Here is a 21,432-nt window from a genome sequence, read left to right on the forward strand (position 1 = left end):
ACCCCCCTCCCCAGCATGCCTTTCCTAGGAGGTGGGGTGAAGTCCTTTGCCTTTGAGCTCCTTGGGGCACATTGTTTTCCTTGAGCCCCAGCCAAAGGTGCAGCTGCAGGCATCCCTGCCTCCCACTCCTCTGCAGAGCAGGGATCTGCATTGCTGAGAACAGCAGCTGTGGGAGGCAGCTCATCATTTCCCAGGCCTCCTGGGTTCACAGAAGAAAGAGAAGGCACTGAAGTGAGGGAAGTAGGAGGAGACCTGGGCCAAGTGAAGACAGGGGAATGACTCCAGTGGGAGAAGACTAAGGGAAGGAGAGAGATCTTTTGGAGGAGGCAGGGTAGGGGGAGCTGAGCAGAAGACTGCTCTTTATTCATTCATTCAACAAATTGTTTTAACCACCTACAATGTCCTAGGCACCGTTCTAGAGACTGAGGATACAAACCAAACATCCTGCTTTAATGGGGCAGCATGCGAATAACAACAAAAGTAATCATTCTAAGGTTAATATTTTTTGAGCATTTACTATGGAGTCAAGCATTTATTTATCTTATTCTCACAACAATCTCAGGCATTTGATATTATTATTAAACCATTTTACAGAGACCAGGAGACAAGGAGTAGCCAAGTGACTGGCCAAGGTTACACAGATTTAGAGCAAGGTCCCCCATCTCCTTTGAGACTGACCATAGGGCTTCTCAGGCTCCCTATTAATGACAGTAGATTTGGAAAGTACATTCTTGTAAGAAAAATACAAACAATACAGATAAAGTTCAAGTTCTTGCCTATCCCCATCCCTAACCATCTCCGCCCCAGGATGTGCTCCTTCCAGTCCTGTTCTTGTCCATACGCACACTATATGTTCACATACATTATTTATGAGTAGCTTCCCATACATACTGTTGTTCCACAACTTGCCTCTTTTCCCTGAACAAAATGTCTTGAACATCCTTCCCTATTGTACATACAGATCTATCTCATTATCTCTAACTGCTGCATAGTATTCCATTGCGCAGATGTGCCAAGTTTCTTTTTCCAGTACCCTAGAGAGAGGGTGTTTCCAATTTCCCGCTGTAACAAACAACGCTGCCATTCAAAACTTTTCCAAAAACTCTGCAGATCCTCTTCTCGCTGCAGAGTTGTAAGTTTCTTCCGGAAGGACCCACGTGATGAAAGCCGCGAAAGCACTGCCAACTGCCAATCCAACAGTAGCCGCTTACGCTCGGGAAACATCTGTGATTTTTTTTTCCCGGATGGATTTTTCTCTCCTGAGAAAAGCAGCGGCCCCAGGTCCCCGCCAAGGGGTTAAACAAACAAACCAACCCCCAACCTGGAACCCGAGTCCCAGAAATCGAACCTGTGTCTTTAAGACCCATTGGTTCCTCTGGGAGTTGTAGTTTTGCTGGCCAACGGAGCTGCCTTCTTGCTTCATCTCCCTTCTCCATCTGAAGACTCCCTACCCTTTAGGAAAGCGCAGCCCTGACCTTATCCGCTTGCTCATGCGGTAGCTGGGAGCTGGTCTTTTGGGGAGGATAAGCGAGGGCTGGCGGAGGGGCGAAACTACACTTCCCAGGGTGCGCCGCGAAGGGACGCGCAGCCCGGCGTTAAAGAGTCCACTGCACCGAGCGCCGGACGGAGACTGGTACGTGGGCCCGCTCGGGTCCCGGCAACTCACGGCCGATTGCCCCCGCGGTTTCCGGGCCCACCCTCTCGGACGTGCAGGACAGAGCCTGGTCGCCGGGTGCCCACTTGCTATAGGGGGCGTTTGCAGGTCCCACTACCCCTTGGCCTTGGTCTGTCAGCGGGAGCTCTGGGACTTGGCCGGTGCTGCGGTACCTGGGGACACCCAGGACCGGGTGGGATACGGGCCCCAGGGGCCCCTCACCCCTGAAGCAGATGGGGCGCTGCTGGTTTTACTTGAGACGGCGTCTCCTGCCTCAGTTTACCCCATCGGGGCTCATCATCCACAAATCTTAATTACATGCCGATTATGTAATTTACAACACGATTTTACTCCCAGTCAACTTCCTTCTGCCTTTTTTTTCCGAAGAAGGCAAATTAGATCCCTCCGTGAGCCTGCTTTTTTCCCCTTTAAAGCGCTAAAATGTGCAAAATCTCTGCCCCACCTCTTTTCAAAAAGCATATGTGAAGAGGCCTTATTATTTTATTCTGTCCCTGGCCCCCCTTTCCTATCCCAATTTTGGGCAGCGGATGGCTGAGAACTTTAAAAAATATTCCCACTTGGCCTCAGTAGTATGAGGTTCTATTCAAAGTGGGCAGAATGTTGGAATAAGGGCCTCTATTCTTTTCTAAGATTTCTGTACAGGTAAGACAGAGGGCGGAGACTCCAGGAGAGATGTCTTGTTTTTACTGGTTGGTGGACATCAACCTGGGAGTTGGACACACTTGGCCTGCCTATACTAGCTGTGTGTGACTTGGGCAGGCTATTTCATCTCTTTAAGCTACTGATTCCTTACCTATAATGTAGGTGTGAAATTCAGCTCACAGGGCTGTAGAGCGGGTGGGATGGCCTGATACTGCAATGCCTTTGGGCATGGGGCCTGAAAAAAGCACTTCCTAAGTGTTAACTAGGAGTATCATTCCAGCTCTTGTATCATAAAATCTCCTTTTGGCTGCTCTGGCAAGGCGTGCTCCTCAGCCTTGCTTGATTTCCCCGGGCCTTCTCTGATTTTTTCTTCTTCTTGGGCATCTTCGACCCAAAGAATATTTCAGAACCTTCACTCCCACCAGCTTTAGGGCCAAATTAGACTCTCCTGTTCCTTTCATTCAAGTTAGACTCCCATTCATTGAGCGCCTGCTGTGTGTCATATATTTCACATTTTATTCAATGCTGATAACAGTCCTAGGAGGTTGGTATCTTTGGCCATTGTTTTCAGATTAGGCTCAGAGAGGTTAAGTAACCTACTCAGGATCACACAGAAAGAGGCAGAGATGGGGACAGAGACTCGGGGCTGATTCCCAGCCCAAGACTATTCCTCTGCCTCAGTTTCTAGTAGGGTGCAGTCCAGATAGGGCTGCCCTCCCTCCTCTGGCCATAACCTTTCACCTGCCCATGTCTCCCAGTCACTATGCTGAAACCAAGACTGGGCTCAGACCTTCTGGGCCATGGGACTTTCCTTGGGGCATTTTTTCCTTGCTCTCTTTCGGCACCTTTGCATGGGACCAAATATCGTCATCACCATCACCTGAGTAAGAATTGGAGCAACGCAATTCCCAGTCATGGCTGCAGCATCCACTAGCCTCTGTAAAGCTAAGATAATAACACTTATCCTGCAGGGGTGTTGTGAGGATGAAAAATCATATCTTTTTTTTTTTTTTTTTTTTAAGACTTTATTTATTCATTTTTTTTCCCCCCAAAGCCGCAGTAGATAGTTGTATGTCATAGGTTCACATCCTTCTAGTTGCTGTACGTGGGACTCGGCCTCGCGTTGGACGGAGAAGTGGTGCCTTGGGGCGCGCCCGGGATCCGAACCCGGGCCGCCAGCATCAGAGCGCGCGCACTTAACCGCTAAGCCACAGAGCCGGCCCAAAAAAAATCATATCTTAACTATAGGCTGGAGTGGGTGAGCTCAGTCTCAGTGGCTATGATCATTAATGTCATCCCCATTTCATTGTCACCTTGTATTTGTTTAAGCTTTATCATATTATATAGCTATAACGTATTGAGCACTTGACATATTTACTCCTTTTGTTCTTTCTTTAATCCTACAAAGTAGGTTCAGTGTAGTGGTTAAGAGAATGGACTGAAAAAAAACCGTCTGGGTTCAACTTGCTAGCTGTGTGAACTTGGGCAAGTTAATCTCTCTGTGCCTCAGTTTCTTCATCTTTAAGGATAAGGATAGTACTTCCCAGACATTAAGTTAGATGTTCTTTTTTTTTTTAAATAAATGAAGCTGTTACTGTCCCCCCCCCCGCAAAGCCCCAGTAGATAGTTGTATGTCATTGTTGCACATCCTTCTAGTTGCTGTATGTGGGACGTGGCCTCAGCATGGCCGGAGAAGCAGTGCGTCAGTGCGCGCCCGGGATCTGAACCTGGGCCACCAGCAGCGGAGCAGCGGAGCGCGCGCACTTAACCGCTAAGCCACGGGGCCGGCCCAAGTTAGATGTTCTTACAGTGATTTTTCCTTTGAAGGTGGCAAGAGGGAGATGATGTTATACTCCCCATGTTGGTTCAGGTCCTTAGCAGATGCTAAGATAGGATTAGACTTGTAAGAGACTTATTGGGGGAGGGGAATAGGGGAGGGAGCTGGAGGAGGCAGGGAGAGGGATCACTTTTCAATCCAGGTCTGCTCCCTGTGAAGGAGCACTGGAAGGAAGGAGGGAAGGGTAGGAAGAGTCACAGACTGCAGTGCAGTTCTAAGACAGTTTCTATTGGGTCAGTGGGGAGTCCTGGAGCCAAGGTTGCCAGTCAGAGAATCGCTGCCTTGCAGGTGTGGGTCTGTCTGTGTGCCCCTGCTGTGCTGTCATTGGTTGGGAGCAGTTGGTGGAAAGGGTGCTTCCATGTGAACAAGCTGGGGGCATCTGTCAATTACACTCCCTGCCACAGGAGGCCTGAGAGAGTTAGGGGTGCTGAAGATCACACAGTGAGTTGGTGGCCAAGCTGGAATCCTTTGCTATGCTCTTTACTGGGAAGGCCACTCTCTTTACTGGGAAGGCCAGATGGACATCTTGGGGAATGCCTTACCTCTTAGGTGCCTGGCCAAGATCGCTAGCTCAAATTTCCCCTCTGGATTTCCCTTCTGGGCTGAGCTGGGAGCAGCAATTTCTGTTAGTGGTGGAGGCTTTCCCTGAGAGCTTGTGGGAGTGTGGGTGTTGCTAAGTGGCAGTGTTTGTCAGCCTTAACCATGGGCTTGGTGGCAGCAGAGTCTGGCATAAGAAGAAACTGTTGCTGAGGTTCAGGTTTCCTACTGGCTCTGTCTAGGGCATGGGCTGACACCTGGGCTTGTGCACAGGGCACCTCTGGGACAGCGTGCAGCTGGCTTCCACCATCCTTCCTATGCTGAGCTTTGGGGGCTGGAGGGAAGAGGTGGAGGTAAGTTGCTTGGTGGGATAGCAGCCGGGCCCCTGCCACAGGTAGATGCCAGGGCACCCCTGGGTACTCGTCTACAGATGGTCTTGGAGAGGCCAGGGGCTCTAGAGTCAGATTGGTTTCCCATCTGGTAGGAGAGGTGTGTTGGGGGTATAGGAGAGGGTGAAGCCATAGCTTTGGCCTCTCTTTCCGCTCACTTACTCAGAGTGCCCTGGAGGACGATGGCTGACAGGTGGGATTGCAGCCCTCTTGTGGCTTGGGGCCTTTGGGAGAGCAGGTCCCCTTTGAGGTCTCTGTAGTGGTTGCTTTTGGGATCCTGCCTGGATCTCCTTGAATAGGCTGGTGTACCCCTCCCACAGCCGCCCCCTTCACCAGGGAATTCCCCTCAGCCTGGGAGGTTAGAACCTCCCTCCTTCCCTTACTTCCCCCCAGCTCACAGCCAATGACTGAATGCTGAGGGACGCATGGTCTAAAGAAAGGGCAGCCCCTTGTTTTAAAGTAGGACCTACTGTCAACCTCACCTTGCTTGTCGCATGACCCAGCAGTCCCACACCTGGGTATCACCTGGAGAGGTGAAGTCTTATGTTCACGCTAACCCTGCACATGAATGTTTACAGCAGCTCAATTCATATTCCCCAAACCTGGAAACAGCCCAAATGTCTTTCAATGGGTGGATGGAGAAACAGACCGTGGAACGTCCATGCGTTGGATACTGCTTGGCAAAAAAGAGAAAGAACTACTGATATGTGCAGCCAGCTTGTATGAATCTCAGAGGCATTATGTTGAGTGAAAGAAGCCAGTCTCAAAAGATTACATTCCCGGGGGAATGGGAGGCATACGGAGTTATTGCTTGATGAGTACAGAGTTTCTGTTTGGGGTGAAGAAAGGGTTGTGGAGATGGCCAGTGGTGATGGTCACACAGCATTGTGAAGGTAATTGTTGCCGCTGAATTGTATACTTAAAAATGATTGAGATTGCAAATTTTATTTTATTTTTGTTTATTTTTTTTGTGAGGAAGATCAGCCCTGAGATGACATCCGATGCCAATCCTCCTCTTTTTGCTGAGGAAGATTGGCCCCGGGCTAACATCTGTGCCCATCCTCCTCTACTTTATATGGGATAAGCGGTGCCTTGGTGTGCACCCGGGATCCGAACCTGTGAACTCTTGGGTCGCCAAAGTGGAGCACGTGCACTTAATCGCTACGCCATTGGGCCGGCCCCATGAAGTGGCAATTTTATGTTATATATATTTCACCACAATTAAAAAAAACTCCCAGTGGACACAAAAAGGATTACATTTCAACTATAGCTATGGAGAACAGATCAGTGGTTGTCAGGGTAAGGGATGGAGGAGGGTGTGACTGTAAAGGGATAGCATGCAGAGTTGTTTTGGTGCAGATGGTGGTAGCCACAAGAATCTATACTTGTGTTAGAATTCATAGAACTGTACACCAGAATGATGTGTTAATTGAAAAAACAAGTTCACACGCACCCATATCTCTGCCTCAGGGAACCCCTCAATTTTGGCCAGAATGGAGCAGCGGAAGGGGGTTGATTGGACGGTCATCATCCTGACATGCCAGTACAAGGACAGCGTCCAGGTCTTCCAGAGAGGTAGGTGACCCTCCCTCCCCACTTTGCCCCTGATGTAGAACCCCCTTGCCATACCCCTGCAGCCCCAGGATCCAGGCAGACCTGGGTTCAAACCTAGATTCCGCTTCTTCCTAGCCATGTGACCTCAGACACATTGTGTCACTTCACGGAGACTCAGTTTTCTCATCTGTAAAATGGGAGTAATCGTACTTACCTCACAGAGTTGGGTGAAGATCTAATGAGCTATTGGGGCTGGTCCCGTGGCTTAGCGGTTAAATGCGCGCGCTCCGCTACTGGCGGCCTGGGTTCGGATCCCGGGTGCGCACCGACGCATCGTTTGTCCGGCCATCCTGAGGCTGCGTCCCACATACAGCAGCTAGCAAGATGTGCAACTACGACATACAACTATCTCCTGGGGCTTTGGGGAGAAAAAGGGAAAAAAAGGAGGAGGATTGGCAGTAGATGTTAGCTCAGGGCTGGTCTTCCTCAGCAAAAAAAGAGGAGGATTGGCATGGATGTTAGCTCAGGACTGATCTTCCTCACACACACACACAAAAAGATCTAATGAGCTATCACATGAACAGCTCCTAAGTCAAAGAAGATAAAATAATGACTATCAGTAGGTTTGCTTTAGGTGCTTTTGACCAGGGTGGGCAGGCTGAGGGGGCAGGTCCCAGCTGTGTTCTGACTACAGAGCTGGAATTGCGGCAGAAGCGGGAGCAGATCCCCGCCAGAACGCTGTTACTGGCCGTGGAGGACCCTGAGATGCGTGTGGGCAGCGGAGGAGCCACCCTCAATGCCCTGCTGGTGGCTGCTGAACACCTGAGTGCCCGGGCGGGCTTCACTGTGAGTGCACATGAAATGCCATCTCCTGGTGCATGTCCTCTTCAGAACAGGGATAGTGGGTTAAAACAGCTGGTTTCCAAGGTCCCCAGCTCTTCTGGCCCCATCACCCTGGCCAGTTTAGCATTTGGCATCAGTTTTTGTGTCTGTAAGTTGGGCAGGCTCATCCAGGTGAGGGCAGAAGGCAGGGCTAACCTTTGTAGCGGTTGTAGAAAGTCAGAGCCAGTATCTCAGAGTTAGGCTTTCTAGCTTCTCTAGAAAAATTCGACGATCTTGCTATGCTGGGCTCTCCTTCCAACATGGCAACTGTTTGCTGGAACTGAGATGCAGCTGCCCCCATTAGGCAGGGCATGGGAGTCAGTGTCCCCTCTTGGCCCATATCCCACACACACCCAGCCACTTCACTTGGTCACTTTGCCCGCATGGCACCCTGGCATGGGGAGTGAGAGTGGCTACAGGCATGGACACACTCTGATGATGGAGGTGGCACTGGCAGGGGAGGAGACCACTGTGTGGTTGTCATGGAGCTGACTTACATGAGTCACCCAGCCAGCTAACCACCCCACGTTCTTGCCTGCAGCCTTCCCTAAGAACAGGGGACAGGGGGGCCGGCCCCGTGGAGTAGCGGTTAAGTGCGCGCGCTCTGCTGCTGGCGACCTGGGTTCGGGTCCCAGGCATGCACCGATGTACCACTTGTCAGGCCATGCTGTGGAGGCGTCCCATATGAAGTGGAGGAAGATGGGCATGGATGTTAGACCAGGGCCGGTCTTCCTCAGCAAAAAAAGAGGAGGATTGGCATGGATGTTAGCTCAGGGCTGATCTTCCTCACAAAAAATAAATAAATAAATAAATAAATAAATAAATAAATAAATAAAAGAAATCACTGTTTAAAAAAAAAAAAAAAAAGAAAAAGAACAGGAGACAGGGAGGTGGCTCAGATAGAGAGCCACTGGGTTCCCTTATCCAGGAGGGGCCAGGGCTGCCTCTTGCCTGCCTGTGGCCATTGGTCTTGACTTTGGCTTTTGTTTCCTTGGTACCTGAGTGGATTTGTGTTGGAGTCTTTCCCTGGATAAGATGGTGCCGTGTTTGGGTGCCATTTGCCCAGGCCTCTGCCAACAGGGCTCTCCCACTCTTGATAGGTGGTCACCTCTGACGTCCTGCACTCGGCCTGGATCCTCATCCTGCACATGGTTAGTAGAATGTTGAGCAGGGGCCATGTAGAAGGCTGGAACCATCAATCCTCGGGATTGGACGGGACTTTAGGGGTGTTCTACCTTTGTGTGTTTGTGTGCAAGGTGTTCATTGTGCAAACCCAGAAGAACAGACTCAGAATTGATCCAACTGTCAAAAATAGGGAACTGGCTAAATATAAACAGCATATCCTCCTGGGGGAATATTAGATAGTGACTGAAAGATCCATCTAACGCTATGCATTGACCTGGAAAGAGACTTACTAGCTCTGTGACCTTGGGCAAGTCACTTGATCCTTTCTAGGCCTCAGTCTCCTCATCTGTAAAATGAGGATGACAACAGTTCCTGCTTCATGTGGATGTGCTGAGATGATCCATTAGATGCTTCAAAGGGGGCCTGGCCTGGCTCACTGTTAGCATTCGGTGAATGTATTTTCATTGTTTAGTGGAAGAGGCCCATCACACAAGTTTATGTAGAGTGATCTAAGTTTCTTAATTGGAATTTGACTGAGATAAGTGTAGGTCCACATGCAAGAAATAATACAGAGAGAAGCCTTTGGGAACTTTGCTCAGATTCCCCCAATGGTGTTATTTTTTGAAAACTAGAGTATAATCACAGCCAGGATATTGACATTGCTATAGTTCCCAGGCTTATTTCCCAGTTTTTCTTGTGCTCGTGTGTGTGTGTGTGTGTGTGTGAGTGTGTGAAGTGTGTGAAGTTCTGTTGTCTCCACCTTTTCAGAATCTCACTTCTGTAAAAAAAAAATTTAAAGAGCGTATAAGTCTGATGATGAGATATACCTCAAAATGAGGGCAATGGTTATTATCCTCGAGGAATTGTTTTCTTTTTGCAGATCTGCATTTTCTAATTTTTTACCATGATCATGTAATTGAAAAAATTAGAGAAAACACTTTTTAGAAGTCCTCTAGCTGGATGTTTTTCTGCCCTTGCTCAGCTGATTGGGTGTCCCCAGGCTCTCTGCCCCAAGGGCTCTTTCTCCTGTCCCTGCTCCTGCCCCAGGGCCGAGACTTCCCCTTCGATGACTGTGGCCGGGCCTTCACCTGCCTCCCTGTGGAGAACCCCCAGGCCCCTGTGGAGGCCGTGGTCTGCAACCTGGACTGCTTGCTGGACATCATGAGCCATCGGGTGAGGCAGGCAGCTGCCATGGAGCCTTGTCCCACAGCTCTCCCACAGCTATAGTCTATGCTGGCTCAGACAAGGTCACCAGGAAGAATGGCTTTGGGGGTGGCAGAGTTAGAGCTTCAGAAAGTTAGTGTTGGCCATACTGGGGGGAGGTGTGGCCCCAGGAGGTGGGTGGGAATGCCGACATTGGCACCATGGGTTTGGGGAGGCCCCTGTCACCTCAGCAGCCAGAGACCCCCTAGACAAGGTGGCTGCTGGAGCATGCAGAACAAGCCGAGACTGGGCCGTGTGGGAGCAGAGGAAGGGCTGGGCCAGGCCACCAGCTGCATTCTCTCTCCCCTCCGCACAGCTGGGCCCAGGCTCCCCGCCAGGCGTGTGGGTTTGTAGCACCGACATGCTGCTGTCTGTTCCTCCAAACCCAGGTGAGCCTGAGAAGACTTGGGACCGCCTTCCCTAGCCACAGCCTGATGCAGGCTCTGCCTTTCCTTGCCCACCTCATCTCTGGGCCTGGCCCACTGCCCTATTCAGAAGGGAAGCTGTAGGGTATGGAGGATGAAGCCCAGACCTGGGGGCAGGGCTTCCCCTGCTGGACTTCAGTCTGCCTCTCTATAGAATGGAGACACCCAGCCCTGCCCCTTCTGCCCCACAGGGCTCTCTGGATGAACTTTGGGAGGGGGAGGCATTCTTGTTCTCCCAGAGGAATGTCCATTTGGCTTTGGAAACCATATTCCCTCTAGAGGTGCCTGGATACCCCTGCCTGGAGCTCTTGCTTCCTCCTGGCCAGGGACTCCCTGCCTTGGGTTGGGGCCCCCGGGGAGCCTCCTGACCGCCCCACCCACAGGGATCAGCTGGGACGGCTTCCGGGGAGCCAGAGTGATTGCCCTTCCGGGGAGTACAGCCTACGCCCGGAACCATGGCGTCTACCTCACTGACTCCCAGGTAGTGCCCCTGGGGCAGCAGCATGGGCTGCTGAGCCGTCCTGGGATGGCCTCCTGGTTCTATGCTCTGGGCAGCCTCTTGTCCTGGACTTTCTGGCGTGGTCTGGATTCGGAGGAGTTTCCCCTGTGGCAACAGTCTTGTGCTCACTTAGTGTTTGGCCAGACTTGAATTGCACACTGACCCTGTGAAGACATTCAAAGCCTGCCCTCCACTGTTGGGGGTGGGAGTCTTGGGCACTCGTGTTTCCCGGGGTTCACTGGTACCTCTCAGACTTGCATCCTAGACTTTCAATTAGAGAACACCCTGCTGTGCCCGCCTTCCTGATCCTCTCTAGCTCCATTCCCTGACTCTGTTTTCTGCCCCCACATAGGGCTTCGTTTTGGACATTTACTACCAGGGCACTGAGGCAGAGATACAACAATGCACCAGGACTGATGGGCAGGTGCCACTGGTATGACTGCCAGGCCCACATTGGGAGGCTTTGGGGACCCCATGGAATGTGGAGGGGGAGGGTTTGCCTTCCTGCCCGGGGAAGAGATGCACTTCTTCTAGAGAATTCCAGAGCAGGCTAGAACCAGAATCTGAGGAAGGTCTGGAACTGGCATTCCAGGGAGCAGGTGGAGCCAGAATTTGAGGAAGGGGTAGCATTGGAATTTAGGGTCTTGTCCTGAATCTGAAAGGCTAGAACCAGAATGTGAGTGAGTTCAGGAATGCAGTTTGGAGGAAGTCTAGAACCCAACTTGGGAGATCCTTCTAGAATGAAGGACAAAGATAGGAGTAGTGGGTAAGGGTCTGGGACTGGACTATGGGGAGGATGGAGAACATAGGTTTGGGAGGAGGCCTGAAAATTGAGGGAGGTCCCAGAAGGTGCCTGCTGAGGGGTCCCTTGGTGGGAGCTTCCCCAAGTAAGCCTGGAGTCTAGGTGCTGGAGTGGCCCAGAAAACGAGACTCTGCCTGGTATGGCAGCAGGCCTTGCTTGGCCCATCCACGTGTGCCCTCCCCAACTCATGCCCAAGCCTGGCCCCACAATCCTCCCACCTGACCTTGTGGGGGCCCCTCCAGGTCTCTGGGGTTGCCTTCTTTTCTGTGGAGACCGCTGAACACCTCCTAGCCACCCACGTGAGCCCGCCCCTGGACGCCTGCACCTACATGGGCTTGGACTCTGGAGCCCGGCCTGTCCAGGTGACTCAGGTGGGGGTTGGGGGGCCCTGGCCTGGGGGAGAGGCCCTGACACTGGCTGTGTGACCTCAGGCCAGCCCCTTCCCCTCTCTGGGTCAGCGTCTCTGGGGATGAGACTGCCCCAGCTCAGCCTAGGAATCCCTTAATAGCTATGCTTCCTACTCTTGCCCCAGCTGTCTCTATTTTTTGACATCCTGCTCTGCATGGCTCAGAACGTGAGCAGGGAGGACTTCTTGGTGGGGCGGCCCCCGGAGATGGGGCAAGGGGGAGCAGACGTCACAGGTTATCTGCAAGGCGCCCGGGCCGAGCTGTGGAGGGAGCTTCGAGATCAGCCCCTCACCATGGGTGGGTACTGCCTCTTGGCTCTCCGGGGTGGGGAGATCATCTGAGTGAGGACCCCCAGAATGAGACTGTTCCCTGCCTGGCCCCCTGGGCTCCTGGACCAGGCAGGCCTAGTAAATGGACTGGACAGTGAGCCTCTCCCAGTCCAGACTCCCCCCCTCCCAAGTTTCTTCCCTTCTTCCTTTGTCTCATTCCTGGGCTCCAGTCCTAGTCTTTCCACTTTCTAACTGTGTGACTTTGGGCAGGTTGCTGAGCCTCTCTGGATCTCAGCTTCCTTTTTGGCACAATGGGCTCATCATCATGCTTGCCCTCCCAGGGCCTGATGAAGATGTGTCTGCTGGTGGGAGGCCTGACTTGGCATCACACCTGCAGCAGACATGGTGTTAGGGTCAGTACTTGTATCTTTACAGCATATGTCCCCGATGGCAGCTACAGCTACATGACCAACTCGGCCAGTGACTTCCTGCGCAGCCTCACGTTCCCTGGGGCTCCCAGGGCCCACATTGTGCACTCCCAGGTGGAGGTAAGACCTGCCTGGAGGTAAGACCAGCAGAGATGCCTGCTGGGTGCCAGGGGCCAGGTGGAATGAGGGCTCCAGGGCAGCGAAGAAATAGCCCATACTTGGAACAGATTACCCCTGTGTAGGTGTTATTATCCTCATTTCACACTGGAGGCTCAGAGAGGTTAAGTAACTTGCCTCAGGCCAAAGAGCCAGTAAGTGGCCAAGTTAGGATTCTGTATCTAGGTCTGCCTGATTGAGAAGCTAGAGAAGACTCCCCCCACCCTTTCTGCAGGGTCTACTTGGGGAGACAGGTGCATTTGAGGTGATGGGTCTGGGTCAGTGCCATGGTGCTGAGGAATGGGGCAGGTAGAGTTCAGAGGTGGCCCTTAGTGGGTGTAGGGGCGAGGTAACTGGATGTGTAGGAAAGGTTTTCTGTGGGAGCTATCATCTGGTGGGACCTCCATTACTGAGTTCGGATTTGCTCTGGAGGAGAATGCGGGGAGAGCATGCCCCTGGGGGAACAGCATGAACAAGATGGGGTGGGAGTAGGCCTGAGGCTGGGCCAGGGCAGTTACCGAGAGGGGTCTGGCTGGCGGGCAGGCATGGGGAGCAGCAGGAATTCTGGCTTGGGCCTTGGCTGTGGAGGAGGATTGGGGCAGCCCCGGGCCCTGGGCCCTTACAACCTTCACCCTGGCTTCACAGGAGCTGCAGCTTCTGGAGGCTGGAAGCTCCGTGGTCAGCTGCCTGCTGGAGGGCCCGGTCCGACTGGGTCCTGGGAGTGTCCTGCAGCACTGCCACCTTCGGGTGAGGCCTGAGAGCAGGGGAAGAGAGAGGGCAGGTGTACGGGGGCCAGGGTTCTGTGTGTGTTGGGGGGTGCCTGGGGCTGTGCTGCCTACCCAAGATGCCTCTCCCCCGCCAGGGCCCCATTCACATTGGCACCAGCTGCTTCGTGAGTGGCCTGGACATAGCCCAGTCCGAGGCACTGCATGGCTTGGAGCTGTGTGACCTCGTCCTGCAGGGACACCACGTGCGGCTGCACGGCACCCCCAGCCGTGCCTTCACCCTCGTTGGCCGTCTGGACAGCTGGGAAGTAGGTGCCTGCCCTACCTCCCCTCACCCCCATCTTCAGGCTCTGGGTAGCCCCTGGGGGTCCCAGCCCAGCTCCCATACCACTGCAGGGCTCTCTGAGTGCTGGCCTGAGGGATGGGCAGTGAGGAGGGTGTGGCCAGTAGAGTCTCAACAAGCCTTTACCTCCTTCCTCCTCTGCTCTGTGAGGCAGGCTGGATGGGGATTTTTATCCCCATTTTATAGGCTGGAGACTGAGGTTCAGAGAGGGAGGTGACCTGTCTTGGGCCGCAGAGCCAGTTATAGTGGATTGGGCCTAGAACCAGGATTCTGCTCCAAGTTCCAGGCACCTGGGCAGGAACACTGAGGCTCCAGGGCCTGACAGTGTTTCAGAACTTGCTCACGTATGTGCCCCTGTCTCTCTTCCTGTCCTCTCTTGAGCAGCTCCTGGCCCTTGGTATTAGTGTCCCTAACCCCTTCCTGTGGCCGCTGCAGCCCTAACTGCTTCCTCCTTTTCCCCCAGAGACAGCGGACAGGAACATATCTCAACATGTCCTGGAGTGAATTCTTCCAGAAGACAGGCATTCGGTAAGGTTGATGGCCCCGATGGCTTCTTCAAGGCTTATGCCTGCCCCTATCCCAGAGAAGCAACTGGCCCCCCTCACCATCTCACCAGGCCTGGGGTAGCTTTGGGCAGCGTGATTGTCCCCGCCCCTTCCTGTTGGACAACTCCAAATTCCCAGTGATGCTCAGGCTTTGGGATTTTGTTCAGTGGCCTGGGAAAGGAGGCAGGACAGCTGGGCCTTCCTCCCCCAGTTGCTTGCTTGTGCAGCCTCTGGAGGAGTTTGTCCTGTCCCTGTGAATTAGCCAGCCTCCAAATGACAGGCAGGCAGAGCTTGGTGAGGAGGCAGGGGCCTTTGCTTCCCTCCCGCTAATGTGACTTCTCCCCACATCAGAGACTGGGACCTGTGGGACCCAGACACGCCCCCTGCAGAGCGTTGCCTTCTCAGTGCCCGCCTCTTTCCTGTGCTTCACCCCTCGAGGGCCCTGGGGCCCCGGGACATGCTGTGGATGCTGGACCCCCAGGAGGATGGCGGCGAGGCCCTGCGGGCCTGGCGAGCCTCCTGGCGTCTGTCCTGGGAGCAGCTGCAGCTGTGCGTGGACCGAGCTGCCACAATGGCCTCCCGCCAGGACCTGTTCTTCCGCCAGGCCCTGCCTAAGGCGCGGCATGTGCTGGAGGCCCGGCAGGACCTCAGCCTGCGCCCGCTGATCCGGGCCGCTGTCCGTGAGGGCTGTCCTGGGCCCCTGCTGGCCACGTTGGACCAGGGTGAGTGTGCTGGGCATCCGTGCTGGGAAGCCAGACCCAGCGTCACCTGCCCTATCTGCCCTCTGGGTCACCACCTGAGGGTACTAGGGAGCCATGAGACTTTAAAGCAGGGGAGAGACACAAGTGGAGTTTATTTTTAGGTTTCTGGGAAGCTTCATCCCTGTCGGTGGGGAGTTTGGTGAGAGGCTGAGGCCTGGAGCTGAGCCTCTGGGCCCTGTGAGCATCAGCAAACCCTGCATGTTCTGTACTAGGTGCCGGGATGTGGATGAAGAGCTCCCAAGTCCCAGGGGAAGGTGTCCAGCTCTACCTGGGGGCTCAGGCACACTGGCTGGGGGCTCAGCCTTAGCCTCATGGGCAGCACCTCATTATCCACATTTAAGTCATTCACTTACACAGCTGGTTGGCGGTGGGGCTGAAACTTGACCCCAGGTAGTTTGATGCCTGAGCCTGAGCTCTTAACCACTATGGGCATCCTGGGTGCCGGATGAAGAGGAAGAGCTGGGCTGGGGCTGGCAGGATGAGAAGAACTTTGCCAGGCAGAGGAGTGGGGTGTGCATTCACAGGTGGGGATACATCTTGAGCAAAAGTGAAGAGGTGTGAGGGGTATGGAGCATTTCGGGACTGTTGAGTAGTCTGTGGGAGCAGAGGGCATTGGGGGCGGCCCCCTCTCCAGCCGCCCCTGACTCCTGGTCCCTTAGTTGCAGCTGATGCAGGAGACCCTGGCGTGGCGGCCCGGGCGCTGGCCTGTGTGGCAGACGTACTGGGCTGCATGGCAGAGGGCCAAGGAGGCTTACGGAGTGGGCCAGCTGCCAACCCTGAGTGGATGCGGCCCTTCTCATACCTGGAGTGCGGAGACCTGGCGGGGGGTGTGGAGGCCCTCGCCCAGGAGCGGGACAAGTGGCTGAGCAGGTAAGTGCAAAGGGAAGTCACAACCCTCGGAGAAGCCCCTGGCCATCCTTGGAGGTGGAAACCCAGAGAGAGGTGAGGTGCTCTTAGGTCACCCAGGGCAGTATGCTGCCAGCTTGAGGCTCATGCTGCCATCTCTCCCTTCCCTATTGGCAGGCCAGCCTTGCTAGTGCGAGCTGCTCGCCACTACGAAGGGGCTGGGCAGATCCTGATCCGCCAGGCTGTGATGTCAGCCCAGCACTTTGTCTCCACGGAGCCGGTGGAGCTGCCAGCACATGGGCAGTGGGTGGTGGCTGAGTGTCCGGCTCGTGTGGACTTCTCTGGTGAGCCCCTTGTGGGACGTGGGGGTGAGGGTAGCTACCTCAGAACTGGGCTGGCAGCCCCCATGACCAGCTTGGTCTTGTCCAACTGCTGCAGGGGGCTGGAGCGACACACCACCCCTCGCCTATGAGCTTGGTGGGGCAGTGCTGGGCCTGGCTGTGAGAGTGGATGGTCGTCGCCCCATTGGGGCCAGGGCACGGCGCATCGTGGAGCCCGAACTGTGGCTGGCAGTGGGGCCTCAGCAGGACCAGATGGCGATGAAGATAGTGTGCCGGAGCCTGGATGATCTGCAGGATTACTGCCAGCCCCACGCCCCAGGTCAGGGCACCTGGGACATCTGTAGGTAGAGATGGCACACACAGCTAGCTGGGGGATGGGGGCAGAACCCTGGAGACCCTGCAGGCCAAGGGGGCCTGGCCTGAGGACAAACCAGTCTGGTGGAGGAGCCCTGGTGACCCTGCCTAGGTGCATGCAGGTACAGGAGGTAGAGCTGGCACATTTGCCCGTGTTGGGGAGCCCAGAGGCCCTTTTGTGGCTTGAGGTTGGGGTCTGCACTGCTGCTGGCCTTTTGTCCACCAGACGAGCCCCATCCCGGGCTGGGAAATAGTGGAGGTGGGGTGGGATTTCTGCTTCTGCCCTCAGAGACCAAATTCCTTGCCGGGTGCTGGTTCCTCCACAGGGGCCCTGCTGAAGGTGGCCTTCATCTGTGCGGGGATTGTGCATGTCCGCTCCAAGCTCTCGCTGAGGGAGCAGCTGCTGCGCACCTTCAGGGGTGGCTTTGAACTGCATACCTGGTCTGAGCTACCCCATGGCTCCGGCCTCGGTGAGTGGGGCCTGTCCCCATGCTGCCCTCTGACTCCATCCCTGCCCTCCAGCCTCCCCTCTGATCCTCCACCCCAGCCTCTGCCCAGTGGAAAGGGAGTGGGTGGGATAGGACTGTGTTGGGCAGAGCTGTTTTATGCCTGGCGCCCTCCTCCGTGCCCCGCAGGCACCAGCAGCATCTTGGCAGGCGCTGCCCTGGCAGCCTTGCAGCGGGCCGCAGGCCGGGTGATGGGCACAGAGGCCCTGATTCATGCAGTGCTGCACTTGGAGCAGGTGCTCACCACAGGTATGGAACTGCCCTGGGGCGGGAGGGAGGTCACTGGCACTTTTCTCAAGGGCCTGCAGGGGCTTCCCTGGACTTGCAGACAGCTGCATAACTGTGCTGCTCCTTAAAATGGTCAGACCTTCCTTCTTATCACTCTGACCCTCTCTAGTGTTTCTACCTCAAAGGAGCTGATGTTTTATGAGCACCTACTAAGTGCCAGGTTCTGTGCTGCACCTTTCATGTATGTTAGGCCCCTGTTTATACCAGGTGCTAGTCCTCATGACTGTTGCCACCCAGAGCTGTCCCTCACGGCAGGGCTGGGCAGAGCTGGGTTTGGGGTAGGGGACAGGACCTTCAGTCTGCCTTTCTGGCAATGTGCTCCCCCTTGCCATATGGGGGCACCGAGGGCCCAACACATGGCTGGGATCATAAGGGAATGTCACTAGCACCAGGCTTCTCCCTTCTTGCCACCATGGCCCCTTGGAATCCATGCACAATGGAGAGCTGCCAGAGCTTTGTCTGGCCCCAGATCTTAGGATGCTCTGGTCACCTCAAGATGCCAGGCTTCGACCCCAGCATGACTCTGGGAAGGAAACCACCACAAAGACGTATAGATGCCTGATATGGTATCTTCTCCAGTCACTTTGCAGCCCAGCCCTCTCCTTTCATTGTCATGACTCACATCCCATAATAGATAGTCAGTAGAAAAGTGGCAGATGGGGAGGCCTTTTCAGTTTTCTTCTGAGGTGCACCATTCAAATCCTTCATTTGGTCAACTGACAACTACTTACTGAATATCCATTCTGTGTTGGGCCCTGAGGATAAAATGAGCAAAAACAGGGCCCTTGCCCTTAAGAGTCATCTGGTCTATTGGAGACAGACATAATCAATAACCACTCAAATGAATGTAAAATTACAAGCTGTGCTAAGTGCTCTGAAGGAGAGGGGCGCAATTAAGGAATTGTTGACATTTCAGGCCCTATGCTAACCACCATGGTTTGGCTGTAAAGTTCCAGATGCCTTCTGCTGTTTGCATTTTATATTTTAACTCCTTGCAGGCCCTTCCCCAGATATCAAGGGCCTATTCCAGAACCATCTCAAGTTTTGTCATTTTTACATAGCTGCAAGAGGAAAAGAGATCCATACCTTTCATTACTAAAGCAAGATGTGAACAAGCTCTTTCAAGTTCGATAAGAGATGGTGGAAAGCTTATTTCCAACATCAACATCCTTTGTTAGAAAAGACAGGGTGCAGGGGACTGTTAGGCTACAGAGAAAGTGCTGTATCCTTTCTCCTTGAGGGGAGCGGTTAGCGCAAGGTCTTATCCTTTGATGTGGTTTACCCCAATTCCAATTACACAACTAGGTCTGCAATAAAACTCGGGCCTCGTGCATTCTAAGCTTGACTCTGGAGTGCAACTCTTTCCCTTTCTGGGCTCGTCCTGCTCCCAGGGCTGGGGCAGAAGCTGCACAGCTCACCTGGCCCAGCTGGAGTTGGGGGAAGCTCTCTTCCCACGCTGGTCCCTGCCAGGGGTGCGGGGCCAGAAGCCTGGGCTGGGAGAGGGAAGTTGGGTCACATAGGCTCCAACAGTGATGGGGCCCTGGACTCACAGGAGGTGGCTGGCAGGACCAAGTGGGTGGCCTAATACCTGGCATCAAGGTGGGGCGCTCCCAGGCTCAGCTGCCACTGAAAGTGGAGGTGGAAGAGATCACTGTGCCTGAGGGCTTTGTCCAGAAGCTCAATGACCACCTGCTCCTGGTGTACACTGGCAAGACCCGCCTGGCACGGAATCTGCTGCAGGTCAGCCCTGGCCCCAGGAGGGAGGGAGGCAGATGGTTCAGCTGGGCCCAGATCCTCATTGCACCCCTCCTGCCCCATCTGCAGGATGTGCTGAGGAGCTGGTATGCCCGACTGCCTGCTGTCGTGCAGAATGCCCACAACCTGGTGCAGCACACCGAGAAGTGCGCTGAAGCCTTCCGCCAAGGTGAGGCGCTTTTTCCCTGGAGGTCAGGGCACCAGGAGTGAGTGCCTTGTCATTTGTGGGTCTGAGGTTGGGGCCTTTGTGGGCTTGGCACAGGCCCCAGGTATGAAGCCCCTGGGGACAGAAGCCTACTGTCTGGCTCCCCCAGGGTCTCACATATAGGTGGAAGCCATATCTCAGGACAACACTTGCATCACGGGGAAGGCCTCCAGCCCCACCTACCAAGGAGCAGATGGGGGAAGAGGCTCAGCCTCATAGCTGAGTTCCAGGGAGTCAGAGCTGAGCAGAGTTCCAAGTGAGTGGTTACACAGTTCACTGAACACTGTGTTTGGCACTGTGCCAGCTGCTCTATGCATATTAGTCCTCAGACAACCCTGTGAGGTAGGCTTTATCACTCTTGTTTCCAGCTAGCACTGGACCCAGGTCCTTAACCATGACACTGGTTAAGTAGTGCCTCTTGTCACTTTATTCAGTCTACAAATGGGCATTAAGTGAATATCTTGGCTCAGGCATGCCATTCCCCTCTCTGCCCTGCCCCTCCCTGACCCCCCAGGAAGCCTGCCTCTTCTGGGCCAGTGTCTGACCTCGTACTGGGAACAGAAGAAGCTCATGGCTCCAGGCTGTGAGCCCCTGGCTGTGCGGCGTATGATGGATATCCTGGCCACCCACGTGCATGGCCAGAGCCTGGCAGGGGCAGGTGGCGGGGGCTTTCTTTATCTACTGACCAAGGAACCACAGCAAAAGGAGGTTCTGGAGGCCGTGCTGGCCAAGACTGAGGTACCTGATGGTGTGGGGGTATGGCAGTTGTTGGGGGACAGGAGCCCTCACTATGACCCCCAGCTAACCAGGGGCTATAGCTGCAAGTCTCCCCAGCCCTGCAGCCTCAGTCCAGCCTCCAGAAAGGCTGAGATTTCCCAGAGGCCTCTAAACATCTCCTGTCCTTTGCTCCCAGGGCCTCGGGAACTATAGCATCCACCTGGTAGAAGTGGATACTCAGGGCCTGAGCCTGCAGCTGCTGGAGAGTGAGACCTCAACCTGATGCCCCTTCCCATGAGGCTTGTCCCTCTGCAAGAGGCAAAAACCTGGAGCTACAGTGGCCCCTCCGTTCCTTCCCCCACGGGAGCACTCAGCCTCCTACTCCCTATCCACCTCTTTGCAAATCTGCTCCCGAAGGAAGCCAACCTGAGCTTGGGCCCGGCCCCTTCTGGAGCTTGGTGAAGCAGAGATGGTGCTTGGTGACCTCCTCGTTGGCAGTGGCCTAGGCTTTGCTTCTGCTCTATCTGGACATAAGGTCCTCAACTCAGTGTCCCATGTGGTCTTTAGAAATCCCATGGCCCAGCTTGGGCCTTGGCCTTCTCACTCTCCATAAGGGCCTGGAAGAAGGGAATGACAACCAACCTTAACAGATGGCGGGGGTCCCTTAGTAAAGCCAACACCAAAGAGGCCCTTTGAGGCATTTCCTGTGGCCTTCCTTACAGGTCAGGTTTTTGCCTGAGTAGAGACTTCATGCTCAACACTCACTCCTAGGCTGACTGGAGTGGGAGCAGGGGTAGGGGTCTGTACCCCATGTGTGTGGCAGTGAGCCAGTGTGGTCCTGCAGCAAGTCACTGCCAAACCAGGCCTTAACCAGCAACATTATGGACTATGCCATGTGACCCGGTGTCTGTGGGCAGTGGGTTCTTAGGATTGCAACCTTCTTGGAATAAATTTACTCTGTCCTTCAAGGCTGTCCTCATAAAGCTCTTTTTTGTTTCTGCTGGGAGCAATTCCTACTTTCCTCAGCACTGTGGGAAACTGCCCCTGGGATGATCCAGCTTCTGGCACACAGGGCTCCAGAGGAGGATGAGAGTCCAGGATTGGATGAGGCGCCTGCTATCATGTGGGTCCTGGCGGTAGCTGTGCGCCACTCTGGGTGCAGGAGGTGGCTGAGGCTTTAGGCTTTTGCCTTCACATTTTAGGGGAACTGGTGGAC

At 54.3% G+C, this 21,432-nt stretch overlaps 1 protein-coding gene across 4 annotated transcripts; it reads left to right on the forward strand.

Annotated features, from left to right (window-relative positions):
* Positions 1–1,450: 1,450 nt before the first annotated feature.
* On the forward strand, positions 1,451–21,396 carry FCSK (fucose kinase). 4 transcript variants are annotated; one of them, XR_015549139.1, is made up of 24 exons: positions 1,451–1,633; positions 6,551–6,655; positions 7,329–7,480; positions 8,617–8,667; positions 9,689–9,814; positions 10,161–10,233; positions 10,653–10,750; positions 11,121–11,201; positions 11,813–11,932; positions 12,103–12,274; positions 12,682–12,794; positions 13,476–13,577; positions 13,693–13,863; positions 14,362–14,426; positions 14,795–15,165; positions 15,864–16,074; positions 16,228–16,394; positions 16,489–16,710; positions 17,072–17,215; positions 17,381–17,500; positions 19,092–19,279; positions 19,364–19,463; positions 19,609–19,755; positions 20,014–20,067. XR_015549139.1 is itself a non-coding variant. In XM_004431823.3 (24 exons), exons 2-24 carry the CDS (start codon positions 6,574–6,576, stop codon positions 20,497–20,499), a joined length of 3,240 nt encoding a protein of 1,079 aa, XP_004431880.2. In that variant the 5' UTR covers positions 1,451–1,633; positions 6,551–6,573; the 3' UTR covers positions 20,500–21,396. The 4 variants fall into 4 exon arrangements, 3 of the variants coding, with proteins under 3 accessions (XP_004431880.2, XP_087276082.1, XP_087276081.1); XM_004431823.3 differs by lacking the exon at positions 19,609–19,755 and adding an exon at positions 20,413–21,396 and having other exon boundaries at positions 20,014–20,237; XM_087419956.1 differs by lacking the exons at positions 1,451–1,633; positions 19,609–19,755 and adding exons at positions 4,336–5,711; positions 20,413–21,396 and having other exon boundaries at positions 20,014–20,237.
* The last annotated feature ends 36 nt before the right edge of the window (positions 21,397–21,432 follow it).

This window comes from Ceratotherium simum, chromosome 30 (assembly GCF_057802395.1).
Source record: "Ceratotherium simum simum isolate JZ-2026a chromosome 30, ASM5780239v1, whole genome shotgun sequence".
NCBI classification, from domain to species: Eukaryota; Metazoa; Chordata; class Mammalia; order Perissodactyla; family Rhinocerotidae; genus Ceratotherium; species Ceratotherium simum.

Coding starts and splice junctions, on each gene's coding strand:
- FCSK (XM_087419956.1), top strand. CDS start 5,624: ATGTTCACGCTAACCCTGCACATGAATGTTTACAGCAGCTCAATTCAT. Junction 9,815..10,160: donor TGGACATCATGAGCCATCGG/GTGAGGCAGGCA, acceptor CCCTCCGCACAG/CTGGGCCCAGGCTCCCCGCC. Junction 11,202..11,812: donor CTGATGGGCAGGTGCCACTG/GTATGACTGCCA, acceptor GGGCCCCTCCAG/GTCTCTGGGGTTGCCTTCTT.